The 15486-nt window shown below is 33.2% G+C and overlaps 1 protein-coding gene across 5 annotated transcripts in view; it reads right to left on the reverse strand.

Annotated features, from left to right (window-relative positions):
* The window catches only part of EXOC2 (exocyst complex component 2), a 317437-nt gene that overhangs the window by 246881 nt on the left and 55070 nt on the right, over positions 1 to 15486 (reverse strand). For all 5 annotated transcript variants that reach the window (XM_039222094.1, XM_039222095.1, XM_039222090.1 and 2 more), the window contains exons 2-4: positions 14765 to 14925; positions 9432 to 9608; positions 6892 to 7018 (exon numbers count right to left, since the gene is read on the reverse strand). In XM_039222094.1, coding sequence (XP_039078025.1) covers positions 6892 to 7018; positions 9432 to 9608; positions 14765 to 14882 — 422 coding nt within the window. In that variant the 5' untranslated portion in view covers positions 14883 to 14925. The remainder of the gene's footprint in view (positions 1 to 6891; positions 7019 to 9431; positions 9609 to 14764; positions 14926 to 15486) is intronic.

A 15486-nucleotide genomic window follows, 5' to 3' on the forward strand; every position in this document is an offset into this window, starting at 1 on the left:
GTGATAAAGAAAAGCACATGGGACATGGCCAGGCCTCCACAGGCTTTGCACCCTCATCTCTTCAATCATAGGCACAGCATGTCGCTGGCAGGGCAAGGGTGAGAGGAAGAGAAGGAAGATCTTGAAATGGAGCTTTGGAATTAGTGTGAGTGGTGAGGAGTCACTTTGGATATTTGGAACAGGCTATGTGCTTCTACAAGAGAGCTCTATGCTGAGATTTGAAGCATTAACCTACTAGTATCTCATTTCCCATGTACATGTATTATCTCTCATTCATATAGCTCCTTCTGGCACCTAAACGAGTCAGAGTTTGAAAAGTACTGGATCTCTTGGTCAAAATACTGTCTCCTCATAATCACCCCTAAGACTGAGTTTACAGTGATTACCTACTGAAGACATTAAAACTCATTTACCAATGTTACTATATAAATTTAAATTGGAAGAGTATTGAGACCTACACTAAGAATCATATTTACAAGAAAATAAATTATATTAAAGATGACAAAATTCTAAGAGAGGTAAAATGATTTACCCCAAATCACAAAATTAGGTCTACTTTTGGCTTATGATCCAACATGCATTCTCCACCCTCAGACCAAACAATCCCACACAGCAGCACAATCATAAATATCAATTATCCTAAGCAAATCATGGTTATCATATTTCCTTTGCTATCAACTGAGTGATCTTGCTTTGACCAGTGATGTCTGAGGAATATTTCTGGAAAAGGTCTCCAAACTTTAAGAAGGAAAATAAAGAAGAAATAGTGTCCTTCTGCCTCTAGACATTATTGTGTTTTATTAATTATTGTATTTTATACCTTCAACATTAGATTTTTGTACTATTACTTACTATGTGTTATTATTGCTTCAATACCAGAAACTGTTTTAGCCACTTGGCAATTACAAAGAAAAAAAATGTTATGGTAAGGGCTACAGAATAGCTTACCAAGGTTCCTTACATCTTGGTGACATTACTAGGTCACTGACTCAACCAACAATGGAGTCCACCATCTCTGGACTCAGTATATTATGAGAAAATAAATATTTTTTTGTTTAAGCTTAATTTTCATTTTCTGTTACTTATAGCTGAAGGTATCCTGAGTCCGTATTTGATCCTAAAATATATGCGTAATATATCCTCTACACAAATACCTCAAAATGACCATGAAAGAGATCTGGAAAAAACACAATGAATGACAATAACTAGGGAATATATTTACAAAAAGCAAAGGTGACTCATAACATTATATAAGTGAGAGGAAGTAATAATAAGTAGTGGTTAAGAGCTCAGGCTCTAGGTTCAATCTCAGAAGTTTCCTAGATTTGTCTATATAACCTTCAAGAAGTTATTTACTCCAAGGTAAATATTGGATCATAATATCTTCCTCCCAGGAATGTTCTCAGGACTAAAGTAGATAATACATGTGAAAGGCTTAGTAGTTTTAACACACAATACATTTTCAAAAATGTTATTTGCTGTTACTGTTATTCTTTATATTTAGTTCTTTATATTTTACAGACTATTTTCATAAGTATCATTTTATTTGACTATCATAACAATATAGTGAGTTATGTATTCCACATTACAGTGAGGAAACAGCCTCAGAGATGTTGCATATAAATACTTGAGATTTGAACCCAGTACTTCTATTGTCAAATAAAGAACCAGTGACTCTGAAGTATAAAATAGAACCACAACTACACATCTAGAAAGAGAGAAATTTAAGGAGAGAGTGGAGGGAGCGTTGTCTTAGAATGCAGATAATTGTTAATGGTCTTTATAACAGTATTAGGAAAGGAAGAAGCACTGCGTCAATGGAGCTGATAGTGTAGAAAATTTAAAACTTAAATGTTTGTTCACAGTAACTGGATTTTAGGCTAAAGCCCACCAAGTGAAGTGATGATTTAACAAATCAGTAAAAACAAGGTATATTCTAAGTAATTTAAACTAAATTTACACTTTAAATCTACAACCATAGAGTTGGGAGAGTGAAAGCAACACATATTCTACTATGCAAACTCATGAATTTCAGGAGCTGACAACTCTTGCCACCCCTAAAATATATGTGTTCCATTAGATGGCAGTGTAAGCTCAGATTTAAATCTTCTGAAAAGGTTTAGCCCATGCTATGGGAAGATCCAGGTAAACAGACTCAGTGGTCTGATTTAAAACCAACAGGAATGTTTTTAAAATATCAGAATTTGCTTTCAAATAACAATCTGCAATAATGACCCTTAAGCAAGCAAAACAAAATCATTTTGAGAAAAATTCTAACCATCCCACATAGAATGAGGCCAGGTTACAGTTGTGTTACTTTGTGTTTGCATTAAAGAGAACATGTTTTCTTGATTTGGCAGATGGAAAGATGAAAGGCGGAGAGACTAACATAGTAAAAGTGGGCTTAAATAGTTCTTTTGAGTGTGTGTATATTATACTCAATTCTTTTGGCTTTCAATTTTTAGCATCGCTATTTTCACTCTGTTGTATTAAATATTATGAGCTTGTTTTTGGTTGTATGTATGCTGTGTTGCTCTTTCTTCCTTTCTTTCTTTCTTTCGTTCTTTTCTAGGGGGTAGGGACTTAGGCACTATATCACAGCCCACATCCTGTTTCATAAAATTTCTAAGAGGTAAATTTATCCAAGGCTCTCCTCTTCTACACTCATACTAAGAATTATTTTGCCACCTTTCCCTGGTTTCTAAATGTAGTTGGAAAACTGGTCACCTTTTCTTCCCATTGAAAAACCAGATCTGCATTGCCTATAAAATCCACATGGAAATAAAACAGGTAAATGGTGCAGCAACTGGCTACTCTAGATAGCCTTTCCTATCTAATTATTTCACAAAATAATTAATAATAAAACAGGTAAATGGTACATCAACTGACTACTCTAGATAGCCTTTCCTGTCTAATTATTTCACAAAAAAGTTGTAGACCACATAAAAACAAGAGCAAAGTTCCATTTTTATGTCCTCACTCCCATATGCATACAATGTCCAAAAACATTACTTATAAATATTCTATTAAAGAAATATTTATTTTAAGAAATATAACCTAGTGAGGGCTTTTACTTAACATGAACCTGTTTTACCTTCTCTCTCAATTTAAGTGGTTTGTCTCCCTTACAATTCAAGCTGTGCAAAGAACACACACATCTGTGACAATCAATATAATAAATCAGAAATACAGACTTTTTACAACTAAAGCTTAGTCTCAGTTCAAAGTGAAGGTATCTTTTTTGAAGCAATTGGTAACATTTTTATAAACATCAAGGCACCATGTGTGCAAAATATCAGTAAAAACTTTAAGAATATGAAGGACTTAAGGAGGTGAATGAAGCCAATAAATGCCAGTTGTTAAACCTGTAGCTGAAAGACCACGGGATGCATGCTGGGCACAATAATAAAAGGTTTATTAAACTCTGACTCACACCAAAGAGTAGCAAGAAAACTATATTCTGCTACTCTTACTTTTTTTTTTTCAAATTCAGATGAACTGGTAACAACACGACAGGACACCCCACTGTTCCACATTGTACATTTGACTGTCAGCTGAAGAGAATTTTATAACCATTCACAATGTAATTACCAGCAGCAGATTCATCTTCCAAAGTGACCTGACCACCTTAATCTAATTCATCAGGACCACAGTATTTTATAAAAAGCAATCATAATTCTTCAAGCCTTCTCAATTAATATATTTCAACAAGCAGGTAATATTAAAATCCTGTTATTCATTCTCTGATGATGTTTTTTGAAAAAAACTAAAAGTAGATCCTCTTTCAACCTTTTAAATAAAAGAATCCCTCAAATGACATTAATATACAGAAATAAAAACCAGTAAGGAAACGCTCATAGAGTTTCTAACCTGAATGTACATCCTTCTCTATGCACAGCAAAGCTTTTATCTAAAAAATATTGAGTCAGGGAAATAAAATCCATCAATATTTTAACATATGCTTTTCCTCTCCTTTTCTCTTTTTCTAAAATAAGATTTCTATCTGAGGTCTGAGAATTCAATAAAATAAATGCAGTTTTCCTGGCAGTACCTTTAAAAAATAAAAAGGAACCTGAAAAAGTATTTGTCTAGCCAAAAACATTCTCTTCTCTTGTTTTCTATAACTCTTCCTACTTTTACCTTTCATTTTCTTGCTTGCTAGTATCTCTAGTCTGTTCTTTTACTGGAAATTTTTCAGAAGACTTTAAATAAGCAGAAGGATTACTGGGTGTCCTTCACTGTCTGGAGGACCTTCCCAGTATTTTCTGATTCTTATAGGGATCTGTGCCTTTCTCTGTCCCTATTTTGCAACTCTGGTGGAGATGCAGAAGTTAAATTATGTAAGGCTGATGGTAACCAGGAATACCTGTCAGGTGAAGACGTAACTAATTGCCAACTAATTACCATGCAGTAGAAGCAGCCAGTCTGCATCTTTCAGCATTCCTCATTGCCTATTATGTCTACCCTCTAGAATTCCCCCTGAACTAGTTTTAACATTTTACTAGTTTTCCATTAATTAATGAATTAATAAATAAATGCTCTTAAAATGTGTTCATTTTATATTTGTATGACAGTCATGATTTTTACCTTTTCAAAAGACTACTCTTCAATTATCCCATGGCTGAGTGAATTATTATTTGAAACTTAATAACTTGAAAAAAAATATTACTGTTAATTTTATCACCATTTTAGCACTTCTTAAATTAACCCACATAAAACTATTTTAAGATTTTAATAAAATCTATTACACCAAAACCTTAATAGTCAATAAAAAGAAATTCTCTTCCTATGTAACAGAGCAGAGCCAGGAACAGTGTATTATACAAGAAGTGCAAAGAATCATTGTAATAATGACAAACATTTTTTAAGCACTTGCTATAAGACATACTCTTCTAAGCATTCACTCACTGACAACCATCCTATGACATAGGTACGGCATGTTCTACCTAAGGAAACTGAGTCAAAGAGTCGTTAAGTAACTTGCTCAAAGTCATACTGCTAGTAAGCAGTAGAGCTATGATTCAAACTGAGTTTGTCTCTAGACTAAATTAGACTACCTCTCAGAAAAGAAAAAAAGAACTTTTAAAGAGCCAACCGCTTTAAGTGCCATTATTCCTGGCTGCTGTTACCAATGTTACCAAAGAATAATTCTAACCTGTATTAAGAAAAACTGCTATTAGAGAGAGTTCAAGCCTAACTCCTTTGCGGGTAGCAGCAATAACAGGAATAATAAAGACAATCAAAAGGTGGAAAGACCTAGGAAGGTAAAGAAGTCATAGAGGGGGTGCTTATATGCCAAACTGAAAATTAAGAAAATCTATTTTATGTTAGTAAACATTCAATTTAATCCTAACTTTCACAGTTTTGTCTCAAGCTCTTACAAAATTCATACAATATTCCTAAACTGTATTTTCATTAAGAAAGAATAACCATACAGGACCTCCTGCTCTACAATTCTTTTGTGGCAGGCTTTGGAAAGAAGCTGGATTTCAAGAGTATTGAACCAGGCTATTAAAAGGCTTAGGATCAACTGTGAAATCTATTCATGCTTGAAACTCTGCTCAATTTAAATAGCTAGTGATTACCATTCTTTTCTAGACTTTCTTGATCCTCAAACTCTTTATAGAGCACTGAAATCCTTAAAACAGCTCCAGAATGACCCACTCTAGAGAGTTTCAAAGATGCAACCTAGAACAGCCCAAGCTCACTAAAAGCTGCTAAGCCTTAGGATTTCTCAACACAGGGTAAATTCCCGAGACAAACACTTGCTCCCTTCCTCTTAGCCAGAGGTAAAACCCCACTAGGTGAAAAAGAAGCTTAATATTTGAATTACTAACGGTCTTCAGTGTAGGCATGAAGGTTAAATATATAAAGATTACGTAGAAAATTTTCCCCATTCTTAGAAAAACTTAAAGCTATGGTTAAAGTGTTAATAGAACTTGTCACCCTCAGTAAGTGTTTATAAAGCAACACTCAGTATATAACTTCATGAGCAGAATCACCAATGCTAGAAAATAAATTAGACACAATTGATGTGTTAGATGAACTGATTAAATAAGATGTAAAGATAAAGGTACTAATTATAAAAGTTACTAAACACTGTCCTAGCAATTAAGAATAGAAAATTATAGATTTGGTAACATCCTGAAAAATATCATTAACCTGTCACAATTCTGATAAAGTTAAGTCTGTATTAAGTATGACTTATAAGCAGGGATTGTAAACAAAATATAAACTACACTAGGCCTAATTATTCCAAAATATTTCCTCAAAACATCAAGCATATAGAAAATTCTGTTTTGGAAAAAAAATTTGTAATGTTTATTTGTTTTTTAGAGAGAAAGAGACAGAGCACAAACGGGGATGGGGGGAGGGGCAGAGAGAGAGGGAGACACAGAATCCGAAGCGGGCTCCAGGCTCCGAGTTGTCAGCAGAGAGCCCCACATGGGCTCAAACTCAGAAGCCAAGAGATCATGACCTGAGCCAAAGTCTGACACTCAACTATCTGAGCCACCCGGGTGCCCCAGAAAATTCTATTTTGATTTCAAGTACCATCTAAATATTTAAACTCAACAACCTCAGATAATGCATTCTCATATCATTAAAAGTATTAGTTATTAATTACTAAAATTTCAAGATACTTTTCTTCTTCACAAAATATAAACTCAAAAAACTAAAAGAGGTAGGTGATTTCCACCAAAAGTTTTAACTAATTGGAACACTCACAAGCAGCAAAGCTGACAAGGCTTCAGAAATAACACTTGTCTCCCAACAATGGTGGTATGTATCTTCAACTGTACTTCCCTGGATGTTTCTGGAGTTTCAGTTTCCCCACTCTTAAGTATATAAAACTTTTCAGCAATAAAGAACTGAAGGCAAAACGGTACTCACTTTTCAATCTCAATGCCAAGTGGATTAGCAGGGCGCAGAGACAAGGGAGGAATTCCTTTATTCCTGTCAGTACGCATATCATAATAATTCATTTCATCAACCCACACAGCAGACTGATCCAAAATACCTTCAAAAATGAGGAGCACATCCTTAATAAGATACAGACTAAGTCTTTCCCCACGGCTTCACTTTTTAAAGACCTAAAACAAAATGCAAGCTAAGGTAATTTCAAGAAATATGAGAGCACAAAAGCTGTTTGTTTTTTGGGGTTTTTTTTAATGGTCTGTGGATTGATTAATAACACTAAAAATCTATAAAATGGGAAAAATAATACCTCTTGGTTCATGGTTACATTGTACATTATTCAACAGAGAAGACAAGCTAAGCCTCTGAGAAAAAAAGTTCTGCTAAAACAAATGTATTTTATAAATAAACAGTATAATTAAGTTAGTTAATACAAAAAATATCCAACAATTCTTTATATAAAGAAATCAGTCAAACATTCTCTAAGAAATGCATGGCTTGAGTAATGGAAATGACTAGGATATTCAGGAAAAAGGGACAGACACTGTGAACAAAATATAATCTCTAAAAATGGTACTCTCTTTTACGTGATGAGATCCTTAACATTCACGTTGGCATAGGACTGACCAAGTGGCTTACCACTTCTGGCCTCGGGTTGAAATAGAAAATGGGCAAAGGGCCAATGAGTGGCTGGGGGCTGTGAAGACTTCATGGAAGGTATTTGATCCCTGACAACTTCTAGCTGTATGAACCTCTGTTAACCAACTAACTCTATTAGTACCCAGAGTTCTGCCAGAATGTAACAAGATGCTTTGTTAGAGGTTATGCTCAAGTCTAGATACTTCTGAGTTCAGTTTGATAAGCACACGACTGTGCTAGGTCCTGCTCAGGATGCTTTTTTTTTTTTTTTTTTTTTTTTACGTCTTTATATATTTCTGAGAGAGAGAAAACAGCATGAGCAGCAGAGGGTCAGAGAGAGTGGGAGATACAGAATCCAAAGACAAGCTCCAGGCTCTGAGCTATCAGCACAGAGCCCAACGTGGGGCTCGAACCCATGAACCATAAGATCATGACCTAAGCCGAAGTTGGACACTTAACCGACTGAGCCACCCAGGCACCCCAAGGATGTTTCAGAATAAAGTTAAAATTTTCAAATAAGTTGTCTTTATCTGTTATATAAATATGATAAAAGATATTGTGGATTCTGCCAAAATGTCTTAAGTTCCTTCAGAAAACAGGTAAGAAGTTCCTGCTTTAATTTTTAATTTTTGATGTTAAATAAAAATGAGTAAATAAAAACAGGAATATTACATATGTACATATGTATGCATACACATGTGAGTACATGTGTATATACATGTATATATGTGTGTATACATATATATGTATACGTATATGTAATTTTATGTGTGTGGGGGGGGTATATATTCTTTACTTAATTTTTATTTTTGGAAAAAAATCCAGGAATATAAGGAAGATAATACTGTAGAAAAGCTCTATGCTTTAAGATAGAAAACAAAAACAATTTGCAAAATTATTTACTTTTCAATATAAGAGAGATGTGTGACCTGGGCTTAATTAAGCCTGTGATATTCTTACTTCAAACAAATATTTATCAAGTACAGACCAAGTACAAGACACTGCAGGACCACAAAGATGAATCTGACACTATTCTTATTTTAGAAGAGATGGCCATGCACAGAAATAACTGTGAGAAGAATAACTTAAAATGATAAATTAATTAAACACTTACTTAGGATCAAGGTCTATACTAAGTACTATACAATACATGCTCTAACTCATTTAATCCTGTGAGGTAGGTAATACCAATGTTCCACTTTTACCCATGAAAAAAAACGAAGCATTCAAGTTCCACAGCTCATAGTGCTAGAGTGCAGGTTTGTATTCAGAGGCTGGCTCCTCAGACCAAGTTATTAACTACCCTTAATTTGAGAATGCAAGTGTTAAATGCATAAAAAGTAACATATAAAGTGCTGTAGGATACAAAAAAAGAGTGATTATTTCTAGTTTGGAGGGCTAAAGGAACATTCTGGAAGGCAACAGTGTGTCCTGGCCTCAAAGGATGGAGGGAAAAAAAAGAAACAAGAACCTAAATAGTATTACTTAAATAATATTATTGCTAATTTAGCCACATCGGGAGGATATTTTACCTCAAATTTCAACTGCATAATAGGAACAAATGCAATTACTGTGTTCAAGATCAAGGAACTAAAGTTGGCAAATCAAAATGTTAAGTAAACAGATTTTATAAAGAATTTAGAATGATAATTCTCTCATGACCATCATCTTTAGGTTTCACTGTTAGCTCACCAAACTGCCTTTCCAAAAGTAATGCAAAATTTAACCAATATCCCATTCCTATCAAAATAAATATAATCTAAGTTAATGAGATGTGAAAATAGGAACATTTTCTACAAATCTACCAGTTTTAGACTTTAAAAGACAAAACCCATTTTCATTTTCCTCTTTAGAAAAAAGTCATGAAAGATAGATACCTATTTTTTCAGGTTTGAGTAGCTTGAAAGACACTGTTGAGGTTCCTTTGCCACCTGACTTGGTTGTGACAATAATGTCTCCTTTGTCATTTTTAGCTTGTCCTACTCGGCATACTATTTTACTCGCAGACATCCATTCTGCCGTCAGAAGGCAATTATGTCCACAAATTGTCAAACCTGGAAATAAAAGCATGCATGTAACCAAATTCAAAAGAACAAATCTAAGATCTTACACAGATCTGTTACATAAAAAGACAATGCTTCTGTCATTCTTACCAGGCCTTTTCAATGAACAGAAAAATAAATCTAGAAATAACATTTCCTATTCAATAGTTAGTTATTTCTATTACTGAATATACCTAATGTTATTTGCAAACATAGTGTACTGATTTTTGTCTAATCTTTTTTCTCTAATATTAAAGACTTCTTTAGATTATACTTAAATTTCTTCAAACATCAATGGGATTAAAAAATAATTATGTGTAAGCATTCCAGATTACTCAGATTATAAGAATCTTAAATTATGTTCATAGGCTTTAGAAGGGAAAATTATTACTATTATTAGAAATCTAAGTTACTGATATAAAATTCTACAGTGTACAAAGAAATGTATATATCATTCCCTAAAAACAAATATATTTATCCATCTTCTTAAAAATAATCTGCATTTACTTTTCTTACTGTTTAAATTATATATGTTATACATGGTGGATATTTTAGTTCAAGCACAGCTTGAAGTCAGGTAAATGCAGTTAATGTTCTTTGGCATTACTGGATTACTATTTCTTTTTTTTTTTTTTTTAATTTTTTTTTTACTATTTCATTTTTTATATCTGCACCCTATAAAGGTAATTCATGCCACCTTACTGTTTTCCTAATGATACTATCACTATACTACATTCTGTTCTTGTAGTAAACCAACACTACCAAAATCTCCACTCATGCCTGGCATCTCAGCCCTGATACCAAGTAAGTTATTATAATTTAGGCAGTAGTCAAATAGGGAGGCACTGAAAGACTATAGTGAGGAAGATGTAACCCCAGAAGGAACACCAATATATCACCATGTGGACACATTGCCAGCTCTTCTACTAACTTATTTTCTTTGTATTTTCTATTTCTGCAAAACAGGGGAAAATGTAATAAAGATCTATGGAAAAAATAACCAAAATGTGATAAAGACCAAGACACTTTGTACTTTTTTTCCTCATTATTTAACTTTTTATACTGCTCAACAGTCAAGTTTGGCAATTACAATTTTTTTCAGATACCAGGATTAATGCCTCAATTTCATTTAATTAGCCTCAATTACTGCCAAATTTGGTTTTAAAAATGTAGGAAGGGAGTCAAGTCATCTTTTGTTAAAACAAAAGCACCATTTAGTAAGAATGTTGTATTAACCATTGAGAAATAAAAATAACTACATTTCAAAGATGCATTTATTGAAATAATTTTAGAGACTTCCCTAAAAGAGGTATGATTTATACATGTATAGAATCCTGTCTAATAAGAGCATTTAATGGCTTCTTTAGGACTAAGTTTTCTTCTGTTGTTTTTTAAACGTGTAATGACATTTACACATTTTTAGTGCATTCATAATTCAAAATTATTTTTTCAAAATGCGAACATCTTTGATATCATCCCTGAAAATCAATTTTGTTTTGAAAAATATAAACAATCTAAGAGACTGTAAACACCCCTAGAATTCCTATCCATCTTTAGGATAAGCACTGAGAAGGGAGCTTGGGTGGCTCAATCGGTTAAGCATCAGACTCCTCAGGTCATGATCTCACAGTCTGTGCATTTGAGCCCCGCACTGGACTCTGTGCTGATGGTGTGGAGCCTGCCTGAGACTCTCTTTCTTTCTCTTTCTCTGCCCTTTCTCCTGTGCTTGCTCACTCTCTCTCTCTCTCAAAATAAATAAACTTTAAAAAAAAAGATCAGCACTTTGTGAAACACTTCAATGAATATTACCTCAAATAATTTTTATGTATACATAAATCAGTCTATGTATTTTTTAAATGAATGAAAAGGTTTTAATTAATAAACTGAATAGTGTTAGTGTTATAGATGGTGTGTATTTTGATATTACTCTAACTTAATATGTTAACTTAATGTTTTTTAATTTTATACTACCAGAAAGATTCTTGTCATCTTAAATATTAACTCATTTCAGAAAGGAAAATCAGTCAATGATAAATATCAAGACTTAATATATAATCATTCCTAATATAGGTTCCATGCTGAAGAACAACCTTATGATTAAAACTGAGGAATGAAATGAGAGGGGCGCCTGGGTTAAACATTCGACTCAAGTCCCACGTCCAGCCCTGTACTGGGATTCTCTCTCTCTCTCTGCCCCTTTCCCACTCACACACTCGCACATTCAAGGTAAATTAAATTAAATAAATGAATAAATAAATAAATAAATAAATCTTTTTTTTTAGGAGAAATAGAATTAGATTTCCAATATATTGACAGAAAGCCTTAAAAACCTGTTCAAATGAACAAACATGAATGATATCCATGACAGCACAAGTTAGAAAAAAACTACCCAGAACAAGTTTATTCATCTAGTTGTAGCTGCTATAAAGTTTTCTCTGATTTAATATGTTTTGCATTTTAACTAAAAAAATTAACAATCCTCATTTAATTTTAAATACAGATTCAAACAGATCATTTTAAATGTCATAAAAATTAAATAAGATCATAAGACCTATTTCTTAATTTCTTAAGCACATTTTTACTAAGTCACTGCAAGCTAAGAAATCTGCTTCATACAACATATCATTTTTTTAAGTAACTTGTAGAATTTCAAATAAACTGTTTTTATAATGTTTTACTTGGCTAGTATAGACCTCATCTGAGCTAAAAACACTCAAATTATTTAACAGGTTAAGTTTGCTTTTTTATAAAATGGTTTCTTGGCAATATATAGGCAGGTTGAAAGCTGAACTAGTGAGGTTTATAGAAGTATACACACTTAGTCAAATAAGAATAGCACTGCCTGAAGCTAAAGCAAGATTAAAATTTACACAGTCTAGTAACTATCATGTTGGGAGCTCCAGTTAAAATGTAGGCCACACCCTCCATCTTTATGGTTTATTTCCCTGCATTCTAGGGACTATTTTACTTTGGATAAAGAAAAATCTAAAATGAGCTATATCAAAACACCAAGACAAAAAATTAAATAAGACTATCTTCATAAGAATAATTAATTTAAGTATTGTTTACTAAAGAAAAAAAACTATAGCTAGAGAAAATTATATAAAATATGACATTTATATAACACTAGTGAAAAGAATTAGTTGGGAAGTACAAAAGTCAGTTATTGAACATAGTGCTAAGCTCCAATTTACTTTCTCTTTACCAAGGGTCTTCCAGATGGCCAAAAAACAATATATCAACCTTCATCAATAATGCAAGAAAAACAAGTTCCAACTCATAATCTCGAATACTTTACTAATAGATCCTTCATAAATTAAGGAGAGTCAAGAGAATGTCTGAATCCAGAGAAGTTAATATGGGAAACTGGTATATACATGCAGTAGCATATACTGAAGCCTCTCCCTTCCTCCTTCTGAATGTCCTCTACTCTGAATGCACCTCAGAGTTCACAGGAAAACAATCCTACCTGACCATACAATTATATTTATAATTTGCTCTCTACCCTGGCTATACGAGATACTCATTTGTATTTTCAAAAAAATGATTAGGCTCCATCTTTGAACTGAGACACAGCAGCCCAGAGCATTTTTTTTTAAGTTCTGGAGGAGATTAAGACAAGCCAAGGGATGTACACCAATGTTTATAGCAGCAGCATCTACAATAACTAAATTATGGAAACAGCTCAAATGTCCATCAACTGATGACTGAATAAAGGTATGGTGTGTATACATATATGTATACAATATATGTATGCAATATATGTATACACACACAGTAGAATATATATATAGTGTATAATCATAATATATATGTATATACACAATAGATATACATATACACACAGTAGAATATCACTCAACATAAAAAACAATGAAATCTTGCCATCTGCAATGACATGGATAGAGCTAGATAATATTATCCTAAGCGAAATAAGTCAGTCAGAGACAAATACCATGTGATTTCACTCATATGTGGAATTTAAGAAACAAAACAAATGGACATAGGGGAAAAAGGAAAGGGAAAAGCAAACCAAGAAACAGACTCTTAACTATAAAAGCAAACTGATGGTTACCAGAAGTGAGGTTGGTGGAGGGGATGGGTTAAATAGGTAATGAGGATTAAGGAGAGCACTTGTGATGAGCACCGAGTGTTGTATGGAAAGTGCTAAATCACTTAAATTGTTCAACTGAAATGAGTATTACACTGTTTATTAACTAACTGGAATTTAAATAAAAACTTAAAAAAAAATAAAAAAGACATACCAGGGATGAAAACCACTGACAAACAATAAGCCAGCAATAAAAGGTCTCCATGTTATAGAGAGAGAGTGCATGGGACAGACAGTATACAAACTAATAACTAAAAATATTTATATGGTGCCAACTGGATACATAGCATTCTACCATTCACGTTCTTGAGCTTAAAAAGATTTTTTAAAAAAACATTAAAAAAAAACAGATCCTAAAAATTATAATTTAGCTTACCACAAATATATAAACATTAGGGCCCAAATAAAAAGATAGATGAACATGGGTAGAAATTAGTTTGAAGAGCTGTTTTTTTGTTGTTGCAAGTCTCAAGTTTTGGCAAATAGAGTCTATCTGTATTTCAGATTCATGGTGGTGCTCTCAACCATGATGAAGCATCAATGTGGCAGAGAAAAGGAAATAAATAAGATTCATAGGTCACGGTGAAGATATACACCTATTGAAAGTAGACAGTTTCTCTAAGGTGTAATGAGAGTAAGAGCCAAGTGGTACCAAGGAGATTTAGATTTGATCTGAAGAGCAATAAGAAACAGAAAAGGCATAATTCACAGAGCACTAGAGAAAGAATAAAGACAGTTGTATAATGGAGGGTAAACTAAAGAGAATAAAACTAGCTAGGAGGCTGTTTGAGCAATCAAAGCAGGAGAGATCAAATGTAAGGAAATAGAGGCAAAATCTCACCTGTGGGAAACTTTCTGAAGGACTTAGTGAAAGGCAATTTTGATAAGATTTGATAAAATAATGATTTTAACAGAAAAGTCATAAAACCAAATAATTCTTTAATCTTTATATAGATCATTCTGTACAGACCACAATGTGGTTTTTATATCATCTTCCTCAACTGCCTACTATAAAAATGCATTCACCATGGAAACACAGCATAGTTCTTGGTCTTACCAATGAGGTCAGTTGGGCCAGTCCCCAGGTTTTCTCCTCTAATTATGACTTTTGTCCATGGTATTCCTTCATTTGGAGAGATGCCTGTCACAAGGGGGGGTTGTCGCAATCGGGACATTCCGCTTTGTTGAGCAAACTGGAGATCCAGTTACAGAAGTAATCTGTTAAAAAAGAAAGAAAAAAGGATAAAGTGAAAACTGAAATAAACATGGACTAAAAATACAAGAATGCTAGACATTCAATACCAAAACATAAAAACAATTCTTAAACATACAGTTCTGAATTTTTTAGCCTATCTGCCAATACCTAATGAACATTAAATTTACCAAGGACACTGTAGCTAGTACTGTGAGGGGAATGTCAGAAAAATAAAAGACAACTAAGCACTTGGTTCTAGAACTTTCAATAAAATGACAGAACCTAATGTCACCACCTAGCTCTATGCCTATGCCTACAGAATCCCCAAAGTATGCTAGAAATTGTTCTACTCTCAAAGTTGTTAAAGGAAAATGTTCTGATTTTTAATGTTCATAAACATTAAAATACATCTATATTCCCATAGGTGTACTGAACTTTATTTTTGTATGATACTTATTATAACAACTCGTTTTTAATGTGATCAAATCAATACACTGACATTTTCACAAAACCTAGAATGTCTATAGATGTACCAGCAAAAGCATGAATTTTCCAACTGTTCTGAGTATAGCTGAGTTGGTAAA

This window comes from Hyaena hyaena, unplaced genomic scaffold (genome assembly GCF_003009895.1).
Source record: "Hyaena hyaena isolate Hyena2069 unplaced genomic scaffold, ASM300989v1 scaffold_1063, whole genome shotgun sequence".
Classification (NCBI taxonomy): domain Eukaryota; kingdom Metazoa; phylum Chordata; class Mammalia; order Carnivora; family Hyaenidae; genus Hyaena; species Hyaena hyaena.